Below are 13879 nucleotides of genomic sequence, written 5' to 3'. Positions count from 1 at the left end.
CAGCGGTCAGCCCCCTCTGGGCAGGAGGTGACCTAAGCTCTCCATGAATGCGGTTATCTTAAGAACTAGGATGGTTCTGCGGGCTAACTAGGGGGTGATGAAGACATGGTCATACTATTTAGTACGCCGACGAAGCGGCGACATCACATTTGCTTTGAGTATTACCAAGTCAGCAGCGGTGTGGTTTGTCTTGAATCATGATTGTTAAAAGAGTTTTATATTTTAAATGAATATGATATATATTTTTATGTTTCGAAACGTCTGAACTGGAGCGTTTAGTGATGCACAATGCACAGTAGTTTTAGCTACCTAAAGCACATTTGTGACCGCGTTAGTGTTGTGAATGTTTACTCATACTATTTATGAACTGTGAAATGGGACTTAAAGATATTTATGGCATACTAAACAATTTCTATGTTCTGGCCTCTGTGTGCACAAACTGAATAACACATACTCTTACACATACATTATTTTAAAGTATTATTATAATTTTTTTTTATTATTGTTTTTAGGCCTTTTCCTTTAATTGATATGACAGCGAAGGTTTGGACAGTAAATGAGAAGGGAGAGAAGAGGAGGGGAGTTGGATCAGGAAATGAAAGCGGGTCAGATTAGAATATAGCCTGTATATAGTAATGTAACCACCTGTTTGATTCCGAATGTTTGTTAAAAATAATATAAAATGGGCACTGTGGCGCAAGCAGTAGCCCCGACCATACAGTGTATATGGTAGGGGCTACTGCTTGCACCACAGTGCCCATTTTATATTATTTTTAACAAACATTCGGAATCAAACAGGTGGTTACATTACTCCGAACTTAATCATTTCTAACACAAGTCCTCATTGCTACACCATATTTCTACCTGATTAGAGTTGAAGTCGGTGAGGGATGGAACCTACCTACCTGCAACCAAAACAAATAATTCAAACAGCAGTTCACGACTATGCTTTCTATTAGCCTCCCTTACAAATGAGCTTAACAATGAAGACACACAAGACATAAGAAACACAAACGCTACGTTACCCAGTCAGATTTTTTATTTCTCTCTTCAAATAAATATACTCAACAAGTATACACATCAATATAGGTGCACTTATACATATATAGACTTTGAAAAGAACAAAAAAATAATAAAGAAAGCTCTTATTTCCTTCTTTGACAAACAAATTTGACAAATCTGTGAGGCTCAATATTTCAAACGTGTCCCTAACAAGGCAGACGAGAGGAACACTACAGAACCAAGGGAGAAAAGCTGCAGAGAGAGAGAGAGAGAAGGGTACTTCTGGGGTCTGATTGGTCCAGGAAAGCGGGCTAGAACATGTTTTTGTTTTGTTTTGCTTTTTTCTGAAATCGATTATTTGTTTAAGCACACAGTTAAGGCAGATGAGTGCACTGGGTGTGTTTCAGAGGCAGCTCTCACTCCATCACACACACACAGACACACACACACACACACACACACACACACACACACACACACACACACACACAGACACACACACAGACACACACACACACACACACACACAGAGAGACACACACACACACTTACAAACTCGTGCACGCAGACACACGCAGCTATTCTTCTCATAACCTGAGAATCTCAACAGTAAACACCCCTTTGACATTGTGTGGGCTGCTTCAAAACTCATCAGGGACTGACGGAAATGTGGGGAGAGTGTTAAACTCACCCCCTCCCTCCCTTGCGGCTAGTCTGCTAAGACCAGCTGTATGGGTGGAGCGCACTGGCCTGGACAGGGGGGGAGGGAAGGCTGGGGGTCATGGCCATATCATCTCCTATAGAGGCACTGGGAAACTCTTAGCAGGTGAACTGGATTTGCTAAACTGTACAAGAACGATCTCAGTATTTTGGCATTGGCTTGAACTTTAATTTAGTTTTAGTTTAAATAAATAGATTTTTTTTTTGTATCTCTCTTAGCACTAAATATGACATCAGGCCTTTAAGCTAGTTCTAGATTGCTTGTAATGCCAAAGGATTGCTGTACTGCAAGACCTAAAACAAAGACACAAACTAACGTACAGACAGGCGAAAGCAAAGTGTGATGGACATCCTAAAGGAAACAGGCAGCTTAGCTGAGGAAGAGAGTAAGATGGGAATAAAAGGTCTTTGGTCCTGAACACAGAAAACTTCACTCGTCAGTAGTTAAATCACAGCAGGGCACCAGACAAGCAAAACACACACACACACACACACACACACACACGCACACGCACACGCACACGCACACGCACACGCACACGCACACGCACACGCACACGCACACGCACACACACACACGTCGGGGAATTTCAATTACTGGTGGACACAGGATGACCTCGCAATTTTACCAAGAAAAATAAATCTCTCAGAATGTACACCTGCTGGTGACCTCTGACCTCTATAGGCTGCGCAGCGATTGGATGACGGCTTGGCTTGACTGACAGCTCTTAAGAGCTTGGATACATGTTTTCGTATTTTATTTCCTTTCTTTTTCTCAGAATGAAAGACACGAAGCCCAAGGAAAGTAGACTCCTCTGCCTTCTAACGTCACTCTACGTCTGTTTGCTTCTTTCTTTAGTTGCTTATTTTACTTAAAAATCCAGCTTTATGGTAGATCCTGTGCTGCCCTGCGTTAGCAGACTAGCACACACAAACTCCACTAGACGTCTGGACCATTTTTTTTCCCAGGAAAAGAATCAATGATTTCAATATATCAAAATTTGGAATGTCAGGAATGAATGAATGACAGTAAACCTCTTGCTTGTTTTCTGTAGGTTGGCAAAGCACTGCAACTAATAACACAACTAGGACTGAGTGAGGATAGGGTTACACACACACACACACACACACACACACACACACACACACACACACACACACACACACACACACACACACACACACACACACACACACACACACACACACACACACACACACACACACACACACACACACACACACACACACACACACACACACACACACAGACAGAGGAAGGGTATAGTCTCAATATCAATATAGACCACGGCCATCTATCTTTACCCAAAACGATTGCTCCTCTGTAGAAGCCAAACAAACAAATAAACAAGTATCCATGACTAATCATGAAAAATATCCACTAATCAACTAAAAAGAGAAACTGAACTATATTTTAAACCACTATCCTTTCCTTTATATACATATATGCGTGCACTAGAAATGGTGATCCTATGACTGAATCAAAATAGATGATAAAAACAAAGGCAGGTGGCAAAACTGAGGCCACTGAACGAAGTGATGCTGAAAAACAACCATGGAGGGGAAACAATGAATTCAGAGAGAGAGAGAGAGAGAGAGAGAGAGAGAGAGAGAGAGAGAGAGAGAGAGCTGTGTTGCTGTTGCACTGGGCTAAAAACTCAGCACTTCAGGGATTAAAGACGTGGTCTTCACACACACACACACACACACACACACACACACACGACTGGATAGCGAAAACCTTCTCCAGAAAACAAACAAACAAAGAAACAAAGAAATCAACAGTAATCAAAACTAAAATCAATAAAATAATGAGGCACTCAGCCCCTGGCAATGAAGGGATTGTCCTTCTCACCAAAGAAAGAGAAAAACAAATAAACAAACAAAAACATCAACAGTATTAGAAAACAAAAACACTGTCAGCATTGGCAACAACCTGTAGAAGAAAAGCTGCTCTACGGAAGAGTTAATCTGAGTAGGTCTTTCATTGCTGTTGATTTTTCTTGTTGTTGGCTTGCTATTGTTGTTGTTGTTGTTGTTGTTTTTCCTTATCACAGTCTTCTATGAGCAGCCCGAGCGCTATTTGTAAGGGAGGCTTTTTTTCATCAGCACAGCAGCTACGCAGCAGGCATGGAGCAGCCACCAACACACAGCGGGTACACATCAGCGGGTACACATCAGCGGGTACAGACAGCATCAGCCTTGCGGGCATCCCGTACCAGAGCGGGCATCAGACATGACGAGGACCAAACGCCAACCTCAAGTGGCATGGTGGTGATTTGGTTGGTTGGGTGCTTCTTTTTTTTCTTTTCTTTCTTTTTTTCTTTTCTTTCTTTCTTTCTTTCTTTCTTTCTTTCTTAATTTTTTGCTTGTTTTATCGTTATTGTAGTTATTATTTAACCATTCTTCTCAGACGTCAATCCTGCAAGTCCCTGGAATTGGCCTTTCACGTGTTTTGGGTGAGTGGTGGGGTGGGATGGGGGTGGGTAAGACTATTGCAGTGTTACTGGGGACAGAGAGAGGAGGGGAGATGGCGCCACCTGTTGGCCAGGGCGGCCATTGTTACCTGTGCTCGTCCAGCAGGGTTCTGAAGTTATGCAACTCTTTTATGCTTGTGGATAATCTGAGGAAAGCACACACACACAAACACATAAAGACACACACACACACACACACACACACACACACACACACACACACACACACACACACACACACACACACACACACACACACACAGACACCACAAACAGAGGAAATATTCAGTATTTGAAAAAATATTTCTACTTTTTGCCTTTTCTTTCTCTCCTTTAGTATGCTCAATTTGATGACGCATGAAGCCGTAAAGCAATATAAATATAGAAGCAAATATCTCGTTAACATATAATCTTTACTCTACTGTAGCTCGGACAACCTGCCGGACCCTGTGTTGGTTGAGACTCACCTGCTGAAGCCGTTGAGCAGGGCTACGATCTCCTGTCTGGTCAGCTGGAAGCCCTTGGAGGGGCTGTTCTCCGGGAGGTTCTTAATCTCCTTCTCCGAGAAGAGGATCTTCAGGGCAGTCCCCAGTCCTTGCGTCTGATAGAGGAAATAGGAAGAAGGGAAGTGGGTAGGAGGTTAAGACAGAAAAAAAGACAGAAATTAAGAAAGAAAGAGAAGGTTGAGTGACGAGGGCAAATAAGATGGAGTGGAGGTGTCAGTTCTACAGTCATCTTTAAGGAGTCTGTAAAGACATGATGCTGTGTGTGTGTGTGTGTGTGTGTACAGACAGGGGTGATGTGACCTGAGTGTGTCTGTAGACAGGGGTGATGTGACCTGAATGTGTGTGTGTGTGTGTGTGTGTGTGTGTGTGTGTGTGTGTGTGTGTGTGTGTGTGTGTGTACAGAAAGGGGTGATGTGACCTGAGTGTGTCTGTAGACAGACAGGGGTGATGTGACCTGAATGTGTGTGTGTGTGTGTGTACAGACAAGGGTGATGGGACCTGAGTGTGTGTGTGTGTGAGTGTATAGAGACAGGGGTGATGTGACCTGAGTGTGTGTGTGTGTGTGTGTGTGTTTGTTTGTGTGTGTGTGTACAAACAGGGGTGATGTGACCTGAGTGGTTGTGTGTGTGTGTACAGACAGGGTTGGAGAATATCTGGATGTGTTTGTGGGTGTGGGTGTGGGTGTGTGTGTGTACAGACAAGGTTGGAGAATATCTGGATGTGTTTGTGTGTGTGTACAAACAGGGGTGATCTAACCTGAGTGTGTGTGTGTGTGTGTGTGTGAGTATGTGCGAGTGATTGTGAGTGTGTGCATGAGTCTCACCTGAAGTTTTCCCCATAAGCGACATTTACTGCAGCCTACGCAGTCCATGATGCGAGAGATGTTCTTAAAGTGCAGCCTGAACTCCTCCTGCATGAAACACACACACAGAAAATCAGCAAGTGGGGTTATTTATTTGTGTTAATATACTCCATCTTGAAAATCAGACATGAAACCCACACACACACACACACACATCAGCAAGTGGGGTTATTTATTTGTGTTCATTCACTCCATCTTGAAAATCAGACTTAGTCTTATTATTTGAATAAAATGCATATACATGTATTGTGTATTAACATGTACAGTACCAGTCACAAGTTTTTTCTTCACTTTGATTATTTCCTTCTGGTACTGTAGATTAAAAACTACTTTAAAACTAACTTTGGACTCTATGTACTTTATGTTTTCTGGAGTGCTCTGAGCTTTTCCCCTGCTTGCTAAAACTAAAGCAAATGGCCATTTAGCCCAAAATATCCCATAATACTCATGGCCACTTTAGGCACTACTGATATTAGTTTGACAAACCAACCAAAAACAACATCAATGTCTAAGTGTGTATGTGTGTGTGTGTGTGTGTGAATGTGTGTGCGTGTTCTGTGTGTATGCATGAGTGTGTGTGTGTAAGCATATGTGTGTGTGTGTGTGGGGGGATGTGTATGCATGTGTGTGTGTGTGTGTGTGTGTATGGATGTGTATGCATGTGTGTTTGTGTGTGTGCATGTGTGTGTGTGTGTGTGTGTGTGTGTGTAGGCATGTGTGTGTGTGTAAGCATATGTGTGTGTGTGTGTGTGTGGGGATGTGTATGCGTGTGTGTGTGTGTGTGTGTGTGTGTGTGTGTATGGATGTGTATGCCTGTGTGTGTGTGTGTGTGTGCATGTGTGTGTGTGTTCTGTGTGTAGGCATGTGTATGTGTGTGTGTGTGTGTGTGTGTGTGTGTGCGGTTGTGTGTGTGTGTGTGTGTGTGTGTGTGAATAGGAGGGTTATCTCCAGCTGTGGTAACACATAAGACTCACCTTCAGGATTTTGGCCTCTATCTTGTGTCCTGCAAACATGGACTTCTCGTCAAAGTGCATGGGGAACGCTCTAGAAGGAGGGAGAGACGAGGAGAAACACAAGCTTACTCAAAGGAGGTGCAGACATGAAGGGGGCACACTCACTTATAGGACAAGAACAAGGACAAGGACAAGCACAGACAGAGAGATACAGAAAGCGCCAAGACCCTGAAGCGAGTAGACGCTGATGTACGGAGATGCAAATCCAGGGCGAAAGGTTAAAGGTCAGTTTACCGAATAAACCGTAGCCTGAGTTGCACCTCCCCAGAAATGTAACTACACGTCGTGGCAACTACACGTTGTGGCAACGCAGAGAGTGCAGTTATGGAGTAGTTGTACGCAGACACTCACTCACAAGTGTAAATGCTCTTAATGAGCAGAGGCTACATGGAAGGCTAACCCTACGTACAATCATAGAACAGCCATGAGCTGAGCGAAGCCGCGCAGAGCGGCTGAGAGAGAGAAATGGTGAAAGAGAGACAGAGTACAAAAAGACTTGCACCAGAAGTTGCCTTTATAAACCCCAATGCCATTTACTTTTATTTAAATCTATATGTGCAATCTTAACACATGACTCCAACATTTAAATCAAACATGTAAATTAACCCTCCTTCACTCCCCTGTACTTCATCAGTATTCAGCCTTCCCCTAACCTCATATTATGGGATGCCGTCATGGCGACCGACAGGTGCTTGCTGGGCCCTTACCTGGTCTCGTTGAAGATCCGCAGCAGCAGCTCCTTGGTGGTGAGGTCCTCGCGGATGTTGCCCGTGTACAGGTTGACGAAGGCGCGCTCGAAGTAGGGCGCCACCTTGGAGAGGGCGCGCAGCTCGATGAGGTAGAGGAAGTAGAGGTTCTTCAGCCGGCGCGTGCCCTCGCCCTTGGCCTCCGCTGGGTCAAAACGCCGACGGAACTCCTGCACGTTGGGGCCCCACACTTCCTTTCCCCAACCCTCTGTTTGCAGAGATAGAGAGAGAGAGAGAGAGAGAGAGAGAGAGAGAGAGAGAGAGAGAGAGAGAGAGAGATAGAGAGAGAAATTAAATAAGGTAGATAACACAGATTAACTTTAGGTAAATACAGTTTAGCTGCTGCTAATGCTGCCTAATTTTAGGTGTTGCTACACTTAGCTTAATGTAGTAATGCCTTAAATTAATTAAGTAAGTAAAAAGAGGGAAGAGAAGGAAGAATATTACAGGGGAAAGAAATATTACTCAATAGCTAAGCAATTTAATTTAATTTAATTTTAACAGCAGATTATTAATAAGATGTGTGATTATGGCGCAAACACTTGGACAAGTTTGAGGTTTGAAGTTTGCAGTAAGTTTGACTGAGCTAGGGGTCATGTACAGGCATGTTTACATTAACATTTAGTCATTTAGCAGACACTTTTGTCCAAAGCGACATACAAGGCGGAGATGAGTCAAGCTACGAGCAATAGAGACCTAGTGTAACAATAAATACTTTTTTACATAAGAAATAGAAAAAAGGTGCAGTAAGTGCTGTGGGTGCAAGTTCAAACCGTACAGCCATGTCAGAGAGAGTGACAGAGAGGGAAAGACAGAGAGAGAGCGAGAGAGAGGAAAAGACAGAGAGAGAGAGAGAGAGAGAGAGAGAAAGAGAGAGCGAGAGAGATAGAAAGAGAGAGAGAGAGATAGAAAGAGAGAGAGGGAGAGAGAGAGAGGGAGATAGAAAGAGGGAGCGAGAGAGAGAGAGAGAGAGCGAGAGAGAGAGAGAGAGAGAGAGAGAGAGAGAGAGAGACAGACAGAGACAGAGAACCCCTGAGGGCACCACTGTGGCTTGCTGCTGTGTGCCACTGAGGGGGCGGCTCGCTGGGATCTCACCGTCCAGCAGGTAATCGGCACACAGGTGGATGTTGATGCTGGTGTGCAAGCCGGAGATGAGGCGGTAGAACACTCTCTTCTCCAGACACAAGCCTGAGGTAAACAACAAACGTGTAAACATGTAAACAAAGACAGTTGGAAAGCTGAAGAGTGTCTACATACCCTTCTAAATATAACAAACAAACAAAGCATCTAAAGCAAATAAATAGCTTGTCTTGTAACACTAACTGTGAACTATGGTATAGCTGGTATAGCTGCCATAGTGAATGAAAGAACCAAAACCAAAAAATTGGGTAAAGAGAACAGGGGCCTCAAAGGGGAGATGGAGTGAGAGAGTTGGGGACACTACCAGGGGACAAAGAAGAAAAGGAAGTAAGAATATGGAAGGGAGAAAGATAAAGAGAGAGAGAGAAAGGGAGAAAGATAGAGAGAGAGGGAGAGAGAGAGAGAGAGAGAGAGAGAGAGAAAGGGAGTGAGAGAGAGAAAGAGAAAGATACGTCCTCCGAGGCCGCCACCATGAGCTGTAACCTCATCCCCCTCTCAAGCAGGCGTTCACAGGGGCAGCTAAAGACACCCGATACGGGGGCTTTTGAGACTCTCTCCCGAGAGCACAGAAGAGGCCCCAACAAAGATGGAGGGAAAACAAAACACTTGAAACAGGGCACACTTAAGAGAAAGGCAGACGCGTCTCTTTCATGTGGGCCCAACAAAGAGAGGTGAAAGAGATGGGGAAACAGAGGACTGAGAGAGGAAGGAAAAGTGAAACGGCTACTCTGGGGGATTGTTCTAAAGTGGCGGCAGCAACTCTGCACAGTAACGGAGAACCGAGCCGCCCGCTGGGTCTCATTCAGACTCAGAGGAGGACAGTCTTCCAGTCAAAGTCACATGGAATGCCACAGCATTGAAAGGAGAAGTTGATCCTGGTCCTGAGCTCTCTGTCAGAAAATGCTCTTATTTACGCTTTAAGAAATCTTAAATCATGACTAAAACTAAACTGTGACAAAAAAATGTCCCTGGAAAAGTAAACAGAAAGTAATATTTGACCCTGTGTCCAAATAATACATTCCTAAAAAGACAAACAGCTCTGTATATTTAACAAACACACAAACAAACAGGAAACAGGTAGACTCCGACAGAGGCCGTCTGATTGTATATTGACCAGCAACACCCAACATAAGCTTTAATGTGCAGTCAAAGATGCCGTTCCTTATGTGCCCTGTAGATGGCGATGAGGAGGCAGACATTTAAAATGTGCTTACCTTCGAGCCAGTTATAAAATCCCTCACCTGCAAAGACAAAACACCAAACAAAAATATGAGCATAGCGGGGAAAAAATACATCTGTCTGTGTGGAGGGTTATGCAACGTAACGCAAGACAATGTCTGATACATGAAATTATAATACAGTGAGGGAGATACTCACCATCATCATCCCCTGCGAGAAGTAGAGAGTGAGAGAGAGAGAGAGAGAGAGAGAGAAATACAAGTCAGATGTCAAATAACTCAATTATACAGTCAAGTCCCCACGAGACATCACCTAATGATAAGATTCTTGTTGCGTATGACCTGAATGTCACAATAGAAACCACTCTAGAAGCGGTGGGACATTCTAATGAATTTGCCCTGTCTCTTTCAGTAAATTAAATGCACATGTCATATGATTGATCTGTCTCACCTTATAGGCTCAAACTCTACACTGTATTTGAATGCTTTAGTTTGCCATTAGACTGTACTGACATGCAAGTTAAGCTCATTGAATTAGTCTGAAATGAAGCTGAGCGAGTGTGCCATTAAGGACACCTCATCTTGTGGCTGTCTTATTATCAGTGAGTGAGATTGAACTGGCACAAGTCCCACTCCTGAGTGGACTCCAGACAACAGGGGGTTTGCATCACATACACAGACACACACAGACACACATAGACACACACAGACACACACAGACACACACAGACACATACTCTCTCTCTCTCTCTCTCTCTCTCTCTCTCTCTCTCTCTCTCTCTCTCTCTCTCACCTCGACTGGGAGTCAGGGGGTTTAAAGGCCGGTACACTGATCTGGGCCTGCCAAAATAGAAAACAAGATCACACTCAAGAAGGTGATACATGGTGTGTGTGTGTGTGTGATATATGGGTGAAAGGTGATTGTGTGGGCAAGCACCGCATAGACAGAAACCAAAGTGCGTGTCTGTCCCTGTGTGTGTGTGTGTGTGTGTGTGTGTGTGTGGTGTGTCCATGAGTGTGTGTGTCCATGTGTGTGCGCGCATGTGTTATTGTGTGTGTGCGTGTTTCATACTTGAAGCAGTTCTCCTCATAGATGCTGTTCCACACCCTCCAGGCTGAGGGGCCCTTGTAGCCCGTGTAGCGCTCCTGGTTAAACATCAGATCCACATACTCCGTATCTGGAGCCGTGTCATCTGGAGGGGGAGAGAGAGACAGAGAGAATGAATGAGTGAGATAGAAATAGATTGACATAGAGAGGGATGGAGAGAGAGGGAGAGAGATAGAGAGAGATTGACATAGAGAGGGATGGAGAGAGAGGGAGAGAGATAGAGATATTGACAGAGAGAGAGAGAGAGACGGAGGAAGAAAGAGATAGAGAGGGAGAGAGATTGAGAGAGAGAGAGATTGACATAGAGAGGGAGGGAGAGAGATAGAGAGATTGACAGAGAGAGAGAGAGAGAGACAGAGGAAGAAAGAGATAGAGAGGGAGAGAGATGGACAGAGAGAGAGGGAGGGAGAGAGAGAGACAGAGAGAGAGAGAGAGAGAACGCCACAGCTACTGCTGTTTGTCTATACTGCTCTGCGTAAACAAAGACACTCCTCTTGAATACACACAGTAGAAGAGAGGCCAGTGTGTATGGGATTCATTTAGTGACAAAAAGATTTACAAATGCCCCGCGATTGCCAAACAAACTAAATGAGATTTGTAAACGTCCAACCATTTGCAAATATGCACACCATGTTTTACAACTACAAAACACACCTCTCAAACAAACACAATGTGCTTTGCAAATACAAGACACCTCTATCTAAAAATACAATGTGCTGTGCAAATAGAAATGGTACTCGCAAACAAATAAAGAACAGATTCCACAAAGACAAAGGATGGACAAAATGAATTTAGCATGTATGTATAATCTAATTTGTTCTACAAATACACAGCAACCATGTCATTTGGGGATCAGGTGATTTTCTCGCTTGTCTGAATTGCAAATGAAAACGCTTCTACGAGTTGCAAAGGCCAAAACAGCAGCTGGTGCTACAGGGGCATCTGCCTTCCATCTATGGCTGGCGGATCGAGTGACTACAGAACAATAAAAGTTAATTTGTCGTATGTTTTATATAAGTCAGAAACTATTTTGATTCGGTTGTTTCATTTTCTTTCAATCTTTGTTATCAGGTATACTTATAGATAGTTCTGTCTTCCACATTAGGTTAAGGTCAAACAGAAAGCTACACATTACAGTATGTGTGTGTGTGTGCGTGTGTGAGAGAGAGAGAAAGAGAGAAAAGAACACTCTTGCAAGAGAGTTTTGTTACTTTGAACAAAAGCCGTTTCACTCACCATCAAGCTCACAGAAGTGGTCCTGGGCGTCATCATGACGAGTCCAGTCTTCAAAAGCCTCTTTGCTCTGGTTGCTACAGAGACGAGACGAAACGAGACGAGACAAGTGGAGATGAGACCAGACAATACATCAAATGGGAGACAAAAAGACAAAAATGAGACCAATGCAGTTACACACACAAAAAACCACACAAAAAAAACAACACACACACACACACACACACACACACACACACACACACACACACACACACACACACACACACACACACACACACACACACACACACACACACACACACACACACACACACACACACAAAGTAACTCACTGAACAGTTCATATGACACGGCCTGGCCCTATCTGCTGTGTGTTGAGCTTGGGTTGTTTATTTTGCTAATGCCCGCACCACCACCACTCTGCCCACTCACACACACTTAAATTCCACCAACTCCTTTCCATGTGTTTACTCTTCCTGAAACGTAATGACGTAAGGGTTCTCCAGTGGTTACAAGGAAACATATCCAACCAGTAACTTCCCTCAACATTGATATATCTCTGAACCTCACTGTTTCCAGAACAGTTCATATGACACGGCCTGGCCCTATCTTTTGTTTGTTGAGCTTGTGTTGTTTATTTTGCTAATGCCAGCACCACCTCCACTCTGCCCACACATACTTAAATTCCACCCACTCCTCTCCATGTGTTTACTCTTCCTGAAACGTAATGACTTAAGGGTTTTCCAGTGGTTACAAGGAAAAATATCCATGGAAAGACTAAAGACTTTTCTGCACCCCAAGAACGTGCTTTCACAAGGATAAGCTATCAATTGGACCAAATTCCTCAATTGCTCCTTTGATCAAGAGTTAGGAGTAAAACCTTTTATTCTCAAACAGGAAGAAGCTAAAGAACCCTTCAGAAAGAAACCCACAGATAAACAACTAACAAACAATATAATACTAGTTTGATGTGGTCCTCTAAGGTTAGGACATCACACAGGATGTTTGATTCAGTGAGGTGTGTATGGAGTTAAGGGTTGGTGAAGGGCTCCTGAGCTAAGACAGTGCAGTGCAGGTATGGTGCAGTACAGATGTGGTGCCTCTTTACCTGAGGGTGCTGTTTATGGCGCCCAGATTCTGAGCCTGCTCACAATCCGACATGTCCCCCAGGTCCGTGTTTACCACCTTGGAGTACTTCCGCGTCAAAGGAAGAGATGGAGAGACACACCGATAGGAAAAAAGAAAGGAAAATAAGCAATGTTTGGTTGATCGCTCACCTTTTGTTACGATGCTAGAAGTCTGGGGCAACCCTGTGAACAATCCCTGCGATGTGTATATACACTAATGAATGCACTGCGATGTGTATGCACTAATGAACGCACTGCGATGTGTATATGCACTAATGAACGCACTGCGATGTGTATATGCACTAATGAATGCACTGCGATGTGTATATGAACTAATGAACGCACAACGATGTGTATATGCACTAATGAACGCACTGCGATGTGTTTATGCACTAATGAACGCACTGCGATGTGTTTACGCACTAATGAACGCACTGCGATGTGTAGATGCACTAATGAACGCACTGCGATGTGAATATGCACTAATGAACGCACTGCGATGTGTTTATGCACTAATGAACGCACTGCGATGTGTATGCACTAATGAACGCACTGCGATGTGTATATGCACTTATGAACGCGCTGCGATGTGTATATGCACTAATGAATGCACTGCGATGTGTTTATGCACTAATGAACGCACTGCGATGTGTAGATGCACTAATGAACGCACTGCGATGTGTTTATGCACTAATGAACGCACTGCGATGTGTAGATGCACTAATGAACGCACTGCGATGTGT

The 13879-nt window shown here is 43.9% G+C and overlaps 1 protein-coding gene across 1 annotated transcript in view; it reads right to left on the bottom strand.

Annotated features, from left to right (window-relative positions):
* Positions 1 to 2953: 2953 nt before the first annotated feature.
* Positions 2954 to 13879, bottom strand: part of ero1b (endoplasmic reticulum oxidoreductase 1 beta) — a 21321-nt gene continuing 10395 nt past the window's right edge. The window contains exons 5-16 of the mRNA XM_080840388.1: positions 13118 to 13203; positions 12010 to 12083; positions 10738 to 10858; positions 10459 to 10505; positions 9865 to 9876; positions 9702 to 9728; positions 8443 to 8535; positions 7309 to 7555; positions 6563 to 6632; positions 5550 to 5636; positions 4688 to 4821; positions 2954 to 4366 (exon numbers count right to left, since the gene is read on the bottom strand). Of these exons, the coding sequence (XP_080696514.1) occupies positions 4306 to 4366; positions 4688 to 4821; positions 5550 to 5636; positions 6563 to 6632; positions 7309 to 7555; positions 8443 to 8535; positions 9702 to 9728; positions 9865 to 9876; positions 10459 to 10505; positions 10738 to 10858; positions 12010 to 12083; positions 13118 to 13203 (1059 nt within the window). The 3' untranslated portion in view covers positions 2954 to 4305. The remainder of the gene's footprint in view (positions 4367 to 4687; positions 4822 to 5549; positions 5637 to 6562; positions 6633 to 7308; positions 7556 to 8442; positions 8536 to 9701; positions 9729 to 9864; positions 9877 to 10458; positions 10506 to 10737; positions 10859 to 12009; positions 12084 to 13117; positions 13204 to 13879) is intronic.

The sequence above is a fragment of the Sprattus sprattus genome, assembly GCF_963457725.1.
Source record: "Sprattus sprattus genome assembly, chromosome: 1".
Classification (NCBI taxonomy): Eukaryota; Metazoa; Chordata; class Actinopteri; order Clupeiformes; family Clupeidae; genus Sprattus; species Sprattus sprattus.
Note: the sequence above shows the minus strand (reverse complement) of the source record. Positions and strands in the feature narration are given on the sequence as shown.